At 40.9% G+C, this 13,543-nt stretch overlaps 1 protein-coding gene across 5 annotated transcripts in view; it reads right to left on the bottom strand.

The window, feature by feature from the left end:
• CERKL (CERK like autophagy regulator) overlaps nucleotides 1–13,543 on the bottom strand; it is a 169,497-nt gene that overhangs the window by 42,157 nt on the left and 113,797 nt on the right. For 2 of the 5 annotated variants that reach the window (XM_089329053.1, XM_089329051.1), the window contains exons 3-4: nucleotides 10,745–10,774; nucleotides 5,779–5,910 (exon numbers count right to left, since the gene is read on the bottom strand). The exons of 1 other annotated variant lie outside the window; for it this stretch is intronic. In XM_089329053.1, the coding sequence (XP_089185179.1) occupies nucleotides 5,779–5,910; nucleotides 10,745–10,774 (162 nt within the window). The remainder of the gene's footprint in view (nucleotides 1–5,778; nucleotides 5,911–10,744; nucleotides 10,775–13,543) is intronic. 2 more of the 5 variants (XM_070070503.2, XM_002712228.6) reach the window with 1 other exon arrangement.

The following is a 13,543-nucleotide window of genomic DNA, read 5'->3' as shown; positions in this document are numbered from 1 at the left end:
GATAAGATCAACAAGGAAAAAAGGCATTTCCAAAGAATGGCAGGCTTCAAAGCAGAGCTGTAAGCAACAACAATACAAAGAGGCTTGGTAAAATCCTCAGAAGCTAGAGGCATGATCTTAGAAGGAGAAGGAAGAGCAGAATGACAACAACCCCCTTTCTTGACAATTGTGCTTAGGTAGCAAAATCATCTGGTGATCAGGGACTCCCGTAGCCCCTGAGCTGGCAGAGATCAAGACTGTATCCAGAAAAGCATATTTAACATGAGGATAAGACCAAAATAAGGTCTAGCAACTTTGTTAATACAAAAGATGACTAAAGGAGATGGATGTACCTATCACAAACAGGAAAGATCAAGGACACACAGGACATCTGTCTTCAGATAGTGCAATGATTTTTTTAAAGATTTATTTATTTATTCGAAAGGTAGAGTTGAGAGAGATCTATCTATCTATCTATCTATCTATCTATCTATCTATGTATCTGCTGGTTCACTTCTCAAATGGCCACAACAGCCAGTGCCAGAGCCAGGAGTGAGGATCTTCATCCAGGTCTCCCATGTGGGTTGGCTAGAGCCCAGGTTCTTCTGCCATTGTCTGCTGCTTTCCCAGGTGAATTAACAGAGAGCTGTACCAGAAATGGAGCGGCTGAGACTTGAATTTGTGCCTATTTGGAATGCCAGTATTGCAGGCAACACCTTAAACTACTGCTCCACAACAGTGCTCTTCAATGAGTCATATACACTAGATGGGAAACATTCATTTTTGTAACATTACAAAAGATAACATTAACCCTAGTAAAGCAAAATTACTAGAGGAAAAAGTTCCCTGTGTGGTACAGTTTATGCCTAGTACAAAGGAGGTTGGACAAAGGGGCATGTGGATTTGAAACATCACTAGTGTCCCTGATCAATGAGCTAGGAGATCCTGGGATGAATCTGTCTAGAAGAGGTGGCACCTGTTTGGTTAGTCAGCATAGGGTGGTACCTTTTCTAATTTGCTCAAAAAACCAGTGACCATGAAGTCAAGATAAGAATGTCCAGAAGTATTACCCACAGACATTATGTCCCACCTCTACTGTAAACAGTCAAGCCAAGGCGATCTGGCTGCCCACAAGGGGCATTGCACACCTGTGCTCCATCACACCATGGAAGTTAAACTACAGGACCCTATACATGCTCTTAAGTCTGATTTTCATGCTGCCTTAACTTTATTGTTTATGAATTAACTTATGAATCTCTGAACTCTCAAAATATTTATCACACATTTAATAGAACAGTCTTGAATTCTGCTTTAATTTGGGAACAAGAGAAAAAAATGATGTATCCAGAATGGGCTTAACATTCATTTTATTCTTTGATTTCTATACAAATAGGCTACCAGACAAATTTCTCAATTCTTGCTAGGTTCTTCCAGAAATTTTTCTGATGTTGTTAGTTAAAACACTGCAGTTGGTGGTGGAAGCAGAGGGGGCATGACACTTCAGCTCGAATATTTCAAAAGAACCTCATCTATAATCAGAAGTAGTTAGGATTTCAGCATAAGTCAAAATGAAAGGAGTAAATTTATTTGTATTAATGTGGTGAAATCCATTTAAAATAAGTCTATGGAAAAAGTTACTTTATAATGTACATATATAGCTGTAATTTTTCAAATCATGTATCACATCTTTACAGCACTATTGTCCAATGAATTATTCATCGTGTATAATTTATTGTGTGGAGTGGCATTTAGCTTAGCAGTTATGACACCCACGTCTCACATACTAAGACAAGGGTTCAATCCCCAGTTCCAGTTCTTGACTCCAGGTTCTTACCAATGCAGACGCTGGAAGCCAGTGATGATGATCCAAGTAATTGTATTCCTGGGAGATGTGGATGGTGCACCCATTTTCTGGCTCTGGCCATGGACTAGCCCAAGTCATGACAGGCATTTGGGGGAGTAAACCAACAAATGGGGAGAATTTTCACTCACTCACCCACCTTCCCTTCATCTCACTCTCTCCCTCCCTTTCTACTTTGCAAATAAAGAAAATAATCTAACACGTTTTAACAGGAATTTACATAATTCATATTCCATTTGGACTCACCAGTGCACACAGAGATATGTTAAAAACAATGGCCACAGTGGATGTGCAAAAGATAGGTTCTGTTTCTGCTTGATTCTTTCATGTAAAATATTTTAATTTCAAGATTTGAAAGTGTATTATTGCATAATTTTATGAAAATGAAGTAAGTAGCATCATGACCATGTTTCTATAGCAGTTTATAACCTACAAAGTCATTTCTTACACATTATTTTGAGCCACAAAATAACTGCAAGTTAGGCAGGAATATTAAAGCTTTTCAAGTATCCACATGTTTATTCAGTGTTTCACACAAATTAAGAAACTTTTTATATTTGTATTTATTCAACATACATATTAAAATCATTTTAAAAGCATAGGATGTAATTGTATAGCTTCACCTGTAGGAGGAGTGTTAGGCAGCTAATAATTAGTCCACAAAAATGAGTAATTCCAGTTTGCTCTAATTTTATGATCAACTAAATTTTAAAATTCAGTTACATTTACAAATGTAGTAAAAAACCAGAACATTTTTTCCTCTCCAATACAATTGTTTTAGGAAGGAAAGCACATCACTATCATTTCTCGTCTCAGTTCAGTACTCAGGTACCAGTTGCATTGTGCTGGTAGAGTCATCTTAACTAAACCAGATTTTCACATTATAAAAAAAAATTATACCAATTGTAGATCACTGTATGATGAGTAAACCATAAAATTTAGCACAAAGATCAATCTATAGTCTGGACTCAAATTTCCTATAGCATGCCTTGTTGAGAGCCTTCCCAGAAATCATTTTGTCCTTTTCCTCCCTAACAGAACCTACGTTTAGTTCGGGCATCTTTAGAAAAATAAGTCTACCCTCAGCCCCTGGGAAGGGTCAGGATGATTAAGGGAATGATTGTTCTTGATTAGGCACAGATGTTGTATTGGAACAGCCAAACTGAAAGAAATTTTAACCCATTTTCAGGACTAAATCATGTTAGGTCCTGCACATATACAAACCTTCCACATCTCACTAGATATGAGAAGAAAGGATCCAATTCACTGGCAGCTATTTTATGATGGAAAGAGTCAGAATTAGGAGTTAAAACTGAAGAAGATAGATCAAAATAATGAAACAAATTCTTAAAATATTACAGGCTTAACACTCTCCCTCTCCTTGTTCATATGTGCTACCCCATCTTTCTTCCTGAAGTTTTGCCTTTTCCTTTTAAAAACTGTAAGCTCAAATGCTATTCTTGAACTTTTGGTCAAAATTAATAGTACATGCTGAGATGCCACAGTGTGTATGTGTGTGTGTTAGTTGTAACATTTCAAATAACTATTTGAATACATAACATAAATGTCACTCATAAGCAGGTGATGGCTTATTCATCTTGCATTCTGTACAATGTTGAACATCAAGTAAATATTCTAAGAGATTCTGGAATTTAATGATATAGAATAACCATGTCAAACTTTCTTGTTGTAGTCATGTTAAATTAATGAACAGAATTATGTGTGAATAAGTTTATTCAACTTTTTTTTTATTTATTTATTTTTTATTTTTTTTTTTTATTTTTTGACAGGCAGAGTGGACAGTGAGAGAGAGAGACAGAGAGAAAGGTCTTCCTTTTGCCGTTGGTTCACCCTCCAATGGCCGCCGCGGCCGGTGCGCTGCGGCCGGCGCACCGCGCTGATCCGATGGCAGGAGCCAGGAGCCAGGTGCTTTTCCTGGTCTCCCATGGGGTGCAGGGCCCAAGCACCTGGGCCATCCTCCACTGCACTCCCTGGCCACAGCAGAGGGCTGGCCTGGAAGAGGGGCAACCGGGACAGAATACGGCGCCCCAACCGGGACTAGAACCCGGTGTGCCGGCGCCGCTAGGCGGAGGATTAGCCTAGTGAGCCGCAGCGCCGGCCTTCAACTTTTAATTAATAAATTTAAATTTCCTTCAGTCAATCTTAAAAAATTCTCAACAGGAAGGAATAGCATGTCTAACTTTTCTCATTTCCTTTTAAGTCACCTATAAGGAGGTAAAAAATCACCACATAAATGGTTGACTTCAATATTATTTTAATTCAGAAATTCCTCAGGTTTTTATGGTAGTTTCTCTGGGGTGTGGTAGATGCTTTTTAGTGTGGCTGACATTCCCACAATCCTCCATGTCACAAGGTGTAGGCATCAGTGACTCTTCTTACTTTGTGAAGCCGCCTCCTTGGTTCCAGCTGAGCAATGCCAGGTAGTTATGAATCCCTTACCCAACAATGTACAGCTGGGACCTGGGCACTCAACTGCCCTCTGGTCTTAGCTCCTGAGTAGGTGTCCTATGCAATGTTTTCCATCAATGAAAACTCACTGTTGGGGGGCCAGCGCTGTGGCACAGTAGGTTAATCCTCTGCCTGCAGCGCCAGCATCCCATATGGGTGCTGGTTCTAGTCCCACTGCTCCTCTTCCAATCCAGCTCTCTGCTATGGCCTGGGAAAGCAATAGAAGATGGCCCAAGTGCTTGGGCCCCTGCACCCGCATGGGAGACCAGGAAGGAGCTCCTGGCTCCTGGCTTCGGATCAGCATGGCTCTGGCCGTTGTGGCCATTTAGGGAGTGAACTGACAGAAGGAAGACCTTTCTCTCTGTCTCTCCCTCTGTCTGTAACTCTACCTCTCAAATAAGTAAAATCTTAAAAAAAAAAAAAAGGTCAGGGCTGGCAGTGTATCGCAGCAGGTTAAAGCCCCAGCCTGTAGTGCTGGCATCCCGTACAGTCGCCGGTTCAACTTCCAGCTGTGCCACTTGCAATCCAGCTCTCTGCTAAAGTGCCTGAGAAAGCAGTGGAAGATGGCCTAAATTCTTGCACCCCTGCACCCATGGGGAGGCCAGGTAGAAGCTCCTGGCTTTAGAGCGCCTCACCTCCAGCCATTGCAGCTATTTGGGGAGTGAGCCAGAAGTTGGAAGATCCACACACACCCCCACACAAACACACCTCTCTAACTCTGTCTTTCAAATAAATAAAACTTTTAAAAAATAAAATTCACTGTAATTCTATAGTATGTGTAAGTACAGCTGCATAGAAACAAAATTAGAAAAGTTGTGACTCTTGATAGGATCAACCCTACCTCTCAATTTCCCACCACAGGAAAAATCCAACAGTCTCAAACAGGCAAAGGAATTTGGTCACCTAACCAAAAAAGCTGGAAAGGCTATCACTGATCTATTATTTTTATCAAAAATCTATTTTCTTTGCACAAGCTTCAAAATATTACTTATTTCAGACAATGAATGCAAGCTTTTGATTTTTCTAAATCCTTCTAAAATCAGCCATGTGCTTAGTTTTGACCTAACCAGCAGGGGTCAGAGTCAGAACAAAAACAGTCTACTGAATGATTCCATAGAAGGGCATCAATTACATAAGTGTGTGTAGAAATCAACTTGCCAAGCTGCAGAATCATGTGAAAATAGCAAACATCAAACTGAAGATGCCACAAAGTGCAGAGCTTCAAAAATCCTACCTGAAAATGATTAGTCCTAAAAATTTCTAAAACAGCAATATTCTAATAAAAACTACATAATTACAAAAATCTAATGAAATTTCAACCTTGGAGCTGGATGACACTATAAATGTGCATAGCAAAGCTTTACGTAGTACCTGTCACTATGCATGCTGAGATTAAGAACAAATTCAGATTGTTCCACTTCTGTGTGTTTTTCTCAATGGTGAAAAATTATATTCTGAAAGTGACTTACTTGTTACATCAGTCTTTATTCCTGCAAGCTTCAACAGAGGCTCAACCTTCTCATGATAGACCTGAATAGCTTCTTTTTTGTGACTTTGGGGGTTGAGGAGTATTTTTAATGACTTAGGTCTGTTTGAAAAACCTAAAAAGGAAACAAAGACAAAGTTACTGTCTCTGTGACCATGTTTTCTTTCCCTTTAAAATGACTCATCATTATGTTCCTAAATCTATATATGAGATACACAAAACTGGTATAACTTAAAGAAAATTTTTAAAAAATGTCTCGTATGTCTGTGCAGATACTATACACATGTATTCAGTGTCTACTAGCTTCATTTGAAATTCTTATGAGTATTCCTGAATATGGAATTGATTTTAATTGTCCCAGCAGTGATATATGTATGTTCCTCTTAACATACATGAGTTATAACAAAGCATTTAATTTATGAAAGAAGATATAAATAAAAATAACTCTATGGACATTAGGAAGTGTTTATGTATATGTACCAAATCCTAGATAATACATCTAATGTTCCTTTAGCATTTGTTCCTCCAAAAAAAGCAATGGACAGTAAAATACATGGGTACATTTCTTCTCCTTGGAAAAATATACTCATTATTCAAATTGGGCATCCCTATGACCCCCGGGCTACTGATGCCTGACCTACTGATGAGTTCAGGGCACAAGAGTACGAGAGGATGAGTCAAAGCCAGCACCCAGAGCAATGCACAGTTGTAGCTAAAGAGAAGGTTAGGTCAGAGTTCAAAGCTGAGAAGAGGCCAGGGGAGAGCGTTCTTCTCCTGGGAACTGGGAAAGCAAGGTCTCAGCGGGGATTCGAGGATAGTGCTGCCTCACAGTTGGGGCTGAGATTTGATACTGCAATTTTCTGGGCTTGCAAGATGCTTATCACTCCGCACCCAGTTGGAGCAGGTGCAAAGCAAATTTTTAGTTGTTAGGAAGGGATGGAGAAACAAAGAAGCCAAAAGAAAGCTGACAACTGCTTCGCTTTTTGGTAAGCTGCTCTCAGGGAGCCACCTCTGAAGGTTCAAAAAGGCAGTTACTACTGTCCATTTTAAATACAACTGTTACTAAAGAGGAGTGAGAAATGTCCATTACACCAAGGTCAATGTTTTCACACCTCAAGTACAGACATTTCATTTCTCATCATACTTAACGTCAAGAAATCTTTCCATAGCATACAGGATTTTGAGTTCAGGGAGAGTTTGGGATTATCAGCAACAGGGACCATGCTGAATCCTTAGACACTGTCTGTAAAACTCCCCAGGACTTCTTTGGAAAGAAGCTGCTGCCAGCCTCCTAGTAATCCAGACTGGAGACCTCAAAAACAAGCTCAATGCCTTTCCCTCCCTCTCCCCTTTCTTAAACAGAGAGAGACCTACCATCCACCAGTTCACTCCCCAAATGACAGCAAGGTCCAGGGCTGTTCCAGGCTGAAGCCAGGAACCAGGATCTTTGTCTGAGTCTCCCTAGTAGGTTCAGGGACCCAGAGACACAGTCTATCTTCTTCTGTTTACCCAAGAGCATTAGCAGAGAGCTGGACTGGAGGTGGAGAAGCTGGGACTTGAACCAGTACCCATATGGAATGCTGGAACTGCAGACTGGCCCTGGCTTAACCCGCTGTGCCACAGTGCTGGAACCATCAATTTCCATTTTCTAACGCATGTCCAGATTTCCAGAGCCAGACTGCAGGGGGACCTATGCTCTCCTTTCCTCCTCCTACTGAATCCTCTGGCATCACAGTTCTGCTCAGCACCACACTGCTCAAAAGCAGTTGCAGCCTTTACTGCCTACAAAGTCACCCTGAATCTCTTAAAACAGCATTCAGAGCTCTCCCCCTCTAGCCCCTCTGGACTGCCTTCCATATCTCTCACACATATATTCAGGAAACCTTTTTATTTAAGGAGTACAAACGTCACGTGTTCCATATATGCACATTTAGGAACTCAGTGATTCTTCCCTCCCTGACCTCCCTATCCCCACACTCCCAACCTTCTTGCTCCCTCTGCTATTCCAATTCTTATTTTTCACAAAGATCTATTTTCAGTTAATTTTGTACTCATAAGATTAACCATACACTAGGTAAAGATTTCAAGAAATAGCATGAAAGTAATTAAATAAATAAAACATTTTGTTCTTCAACAGCCAAGTTAAGGACTGTTCAAAATCATCACATTTCAAAGTGTCAATTTCACTTCTGAAGATTACCTTTCAGGTACTCTATTAGTTCCCACAGATTAGGGAGAACATACGGTATTTGTCTTTTTGGGACTGGCTTATTTCACTACGTATAATGGTTTCTACTAATATCCATTTTGTTGCAAACGACAGGATTTTTTCTACCACTGTGTAGTATTCCATAGAGTATATATACCATAATTTATTTAGTTTTCAGCTGACGGACATCTAGGTTGATCCCATATCTTAGTTGCTATGAATTGAACTGCAGTAAACATGGATATCACTCTTACACATGTGAAGTTCTTTACGTTTGGGTAAATTCCCAGGAGTGGGTTGGCTGGGTCATACTTTAGGTCTATGTTGAGATTTCTGAGGTATCTCCATACTGTTTCACAGCAGCTGCACCAGTTTACATTCCCACCAACAGTGGATTTGGGGACCCTTTTCCCCACATCCTCTTAGGCACTTGTTGTTTGCTCATTTTTATATGTGAGCCATTTCAACTGGGGTGAGGTGAAAGCTCATTGTGGTTTTGATTTACATTTCCCTAATGGCTAGAGATCCTTAGCATTTTTTTTTCATGTGTCTGTTGGCCATTTGAATTTCCTCTTTTGAAAAATGTGTGTTCAAGCCCTTTGCCCATTTCTTTACTGAATGGGTTGTTTTATCATTGTTGAGTTTCTTTCTGGATATTAACCCTTTATCAGTCACATAGTTTGCAAACATTTTCTCTCATTCTGTCAGGTGCCTCTTCAATTTGCTGAGTGTTTCTATTGCAGTGCAAATTTTCAGCTTGATGTAATCCTATTTGTCAATTTTGGCTTTGATTGCCAGTGCTTCTGGGGTCTTTTCCAAGAACTTTTTGCCTATACCAGTGTCTTTGTTGGGCTTCCCCAATGTTCTCTAGAAATTTGATGGTATGTATTCCTGGAAGTTCTAGCCAGAGCCATTAGGTAACAAAAAGAAATCAGAGGCTGGCATTGTGGTATAGCTGGTAAAACTGCCACCTGCAGCATCCCATATGGGTGCAGGTTCAAGTCTCAGCTGCTCCACTTCTGATCCAGCTCCCTGCTGTGGCCTGGGAAAGCAGTAGAAGGTGGTCCAAGTCCTTGGACCCCTGCAGCCTCATGGGAGACTGAGAAGAAGCTCCTGGATTCTGGCTTCGGATTGGCAAAGCTCCAGCCATTGTGGCCATCTGGGGAGTGAACGAGTGGATGGAAGATCTATGTATTTCTCTCTGCCTCTCTGTAACTGCCTTTTAAATAAATAAATAAATCTAAAAAAACCAAAGGGATACAAATTGGGAAAAAGTCAAACTATCCCTAATTGTAGATGACTTGATTCTATATATAGGGGATCCAAAAGACTCCACTGAGAGATTATTGGAACTCACAGAAGAGTTTTATAAAGTGGCAGGATATAAAATCAACACAAAAATCAATAGCCTTTATATAGAGAGACAATGCCATGGTTGAGAAAGAACTTCTAACATCAATGCCATTCACAGTAGCTACAAGAAATAATCAAATACCTTGGAATAAATTTAACCAAGGATGTCAAAACACTAAAGAAAGAAGTAGAAGTAGACACACAAAAATGGGAAAAAATTTTCCATGTTCAAGGACTTGAAAGAATCAATAACATCAAAATGTCCATAATATGCAAAGCAATTTACAGATTCAATGTGATCCCAATCAAGATACCAAGGACATTCTTCCCAGATCTAACAAAAAATGATGCTAAAATTCATATGGAATCACAAGAGATGCCAAATAGCTACAGCAATTTTAAACAACAAAAACAAAGACAGTCGCATAAAATACCAGACCTCGAGACGTACTACAGGGCAGTTACAATCAAAAGAATTTGGTACTGCCTACAAAATAGATGTGTAGACCAATGGAATAGAATAGAAATTCCAGAAATCAATCCACACCTCTATAGCCAACTTATCTTTGACACAGGAGCTAAAATCAATCTCTGGATAAAGGACAGTCTCTTCAACAAATAGTGCTGGGAAAATTGAATCTCCACATGCAGAAGTATGAAGCAAGACCCCTATCTCACACCTTACACAAAAATCCACTCAAAAAAAGAAAACCGTTATTGGGTTTTTGTGCTGAGAACTGGGAAGAAGGGCAAAGTGTTTAAGATGTGGCACTTGCATTAAGGGATGAAAACATACCCAGAAACATAAATAGCACAAAGCATTACAAAATAGTATAGACTTGTGAACAGAGAGGCACACAATATGCTGGGTTTGTCGGGAAAGAAGGATGATTAATTTTTATTAGGAATATTGATTAGGCTTCAGGAGGAAGGGAGTGTTTAAGTGGAACTTTGGGCTCTTGAAGTTTTCACTACCTAGAATTTCCTCCTCCATGACCTCTATCTCCCCTCATCGAAATAGCTAGGGTGGGACATGGTAGGTAATGCTAGGTAGTGAGACTAGCTTGAGCAAAGGCATGACTGTATGTAAGTGCAGATAGTTCTTAATGTTGCATTTCAACTACCTCATGATCCACGCCTCCCTCTATTATTGTCCAACACCAAATCTGTCAAGTCTTATTTAATCCAGATGTTTTCTTCCTTTCTACTCCACCCCACTCCCATTTTTCCACTTTTTCAAAGTTCGCTCCAAATACCACTTGTTCACTGGTGTCTTTCCTAATCACCAGAATTTACCTCTCTAGCTTCGTGGCTTCCACTTTATTCTGTGTACCTCCACTATCTATTTTGTTTTATATCTTTTGTATCAAAAACTGTGATGACAAACCTGGGATTCCAGAACTTACACTGGTCAGCCCTGGGAAAATACAAAATGGAATAATGACATTAAAATACTATTTTGAATTTTTTAAACACCCATGAGTAACACTGACACTAAAGAAACAATAGCCAGAAAGGGAAAATTATGTTCTATAGAATAACAAGTAATAAGAATGGAAGATATGGGGCCAGCACTGTGGCGTAGCGGGTAGGGCTACTGCCTGCAGTGCCAGCACCCCATATGGGCACCAGTTTGAGTCCCGGCTGCTCCACTTCCAATCCGGCTCTCTGCTGTGGCCTGGGAAAGCAGTACAAGATGGCCCAAGTCCTTGGGCCCCCGCACCCATGTGGGAGACCTGGAGGAAGCTCCTGGCTTCAGATTGGCATAGCTCCGGCCGTTGCGGCCATCTGGGGAGTGAACCAGCAGATGGAGGACTTCTCCCTCTCTCTGCCTCTCCTTCTGTGTAACTCTGACTTTCAAATAATTAAATCTTTTTTTAAAAAGGAGATATTACAGTGAGAAAATCACTATATCAAGCATTAAAATAATAATTGATTCAGACTAGAATCATCAATGGATGCTCAAATCATCCAGTGATAGCTAGGGACAAAGTATTAACATATTCTTAAACTTGTTTTTTATTACTCTAATTACCAAAGGTTGAACCATTTAAAGGAGATGGCAATTTAATGCAATCTGATTCTGGACTAGGTAAAAACAAAACAAAGAACAGTATTGCTATCCTTTAACAAGAAAGCACTAAAAAGTAAATCCAAGACTTTATTAAAATAGGACACAGATAAGAAACACTCCAAATCCCAAAGGCCTAGAGTCAGATTAAATATCCAGATTAAGTTTATTCAACCTGATCGATTTATCAGAATACCCTGCTTCATTTCTCAAACAAGGGCAGTACAAGGAAGGATGGTGTTATCATAGAAGTTCAACTTTTCTTTCTCCCTCTTCCTCTACTCATTTATTGCAATGAACTGCATTTCTGAATTGTTACAGGCAGAGTTTTAGAAACTGAGGCTCTTTTAGTACCCAAGAAGCAGCTTCCATTTTAATTACAGGAGACAGAAATAAAGAAATGTGTTTAGAAGATGTTAAGTTGCAGTAAGTTATAAGGACAGAAAATGACCTCCATATTTACAGAGGGAAGGCAAACATGGAAATAATTTGCTGGTCAGGAAAGGCAAGATTATCAACAGGCTTGTAGGAATTTGTAAGGACATTGGGTTTTGTGGGGAGCAACCCGGACTAGACTAAGTTACTCGAATTAAGACTTATTCTATGCATCTGCTCTCCCACAATATGGCGCTGGGAGAGAAGTAAACAGCTTCCGCACAGCTGCCTCCAGTTCAACCAATAAACTGTAGGACTTGCTCCTGATTGGAGAGCAGCGTACTCGGCGTATGGGCAGCCGAGTTGGGATTGGCGGAGGAGGACTATAAAGGAGGAGAGAGACGGCATGCACCGGGAACATCTAAGGGGAACATCTGAGGGAACACCTGTGCAGCCCCCGAGAAGAGCCGGCCGGCGGTGTGCCGCTCCCCTGCGGAAGTGGGGAATGTGGCCAGGGGGAACTGCCCTTCCACGGAGGTGGAAGGGATAGTAGCCAACCCGGGGAGGGCCGAGCAGACAGAAGAACAACGCAGGGTCCTGTGTTGCTCCTCCACGAAGAGGGGGAGCGACAGGTTTGACTGAGTAGGAGAAGTATGGTAAGTTTTGAGCTATACAGCAACATATCCATAGATACTAAAAGTTCATTCTGACAGCTGTGTGGAAGGCAGATGCAGTCAGGGTCAAGGTCTACAAACTTGCAGAACACTCGCAATATTCCAGGTGAGAAATGATTGTGCTTTTACTGGAATGATTGCAGTGGAGATCATAAATTGTATTCTAGATTTATTCTGAAGGTAGAGCTAACTCACTCTGTTGGCTTTTTGAATATGGTATGTGAAAGCACAAAGTGTAGTCAAGTGTATGACCTGATAAGAGGAAAGTGAGAACAGAAGATGGGTAAAAACTAGGGCAGAGGCCCAGCTTCATCATAAGCACAATCCTGCCTTTTTTTTTTTTTTTTTTTTGACAGGCAGAGTGGACAGTGACAGAGAGAGAGAGAGAGAAAGGTCTTCCTTTTTGCTGTTGGTTCACCCTCCAATGGCTGCCATGGCCAGTGCATCGCACTCATCCGAAGCCAGGAGCCAGGTGCTTCTCCTGGTCTCCCATGCGGGTGCAGGGCCCAAGGTCTTGGGCCATCCTCCACTGCACTCCTGGGCCGTAGCAGAGGGCTGGCCTGGAAGAGGGGCAACCGGGACGGAATCTGGTGCCCTGACCGGGACTAGAACCCGGGGTACAGGCGCCGCAAGGTGGAGGATTAGCCTATTGAGCCGCAGCGCCGGCCCAATCTTCCCTTCTGACAGTTACCTCTATCCCTATAAAAACACAAATTTGTTAAGATAATCTTCCCAGCATGCCATGTCAGGCCCTGACTCTTGCAGTGTCTCTTACCTGACACCTGGAGTGTCAATATTTCTTGAGAAAGTCTATGTGCATTCTGGTTAAATATAAACTACCTTTGTCTATCTTAGCATATAAACTTTTTGCCTCGTCTCAAGGTGTAGGGATCCTCTCATCTTGCAGCCATCCAAGACATATCCCTAATAAATAAATTTCTATGTAATTCTGGATTTATCTGCCTCTTTCTTCTTGGTGCCTTCTGCCTTTTGCAGCCGTTTCTTGTATACAGGGTTTTCCCCCAAAAGTTAGTGGAAAAAGTAGCATAATAACTAAATTTTTATT

The sequence above is a fragment of the Oryctolagus cuniculus genome, chromosome 3 (assembly GCF_051225735.1).
Source record: "Oryctolagus cuniculus isolate XC-2025 breed Fujian yellow rabbit chromosome 3, ASM5122573v1, whole genome shotgun sequence".
Taxonomy (NCBI): domain Eukaryota; kingdom Metazoa; phylum Chordata; class Mammalia; order Lagomorpha; family Leporidae; genus Oryctolagus; species Oryctolagus cuniculus.
Note: the sequence above shows the minus strand (reverse complement) of the source record. Positions and strands in the feature narration are given on the sequence as shown.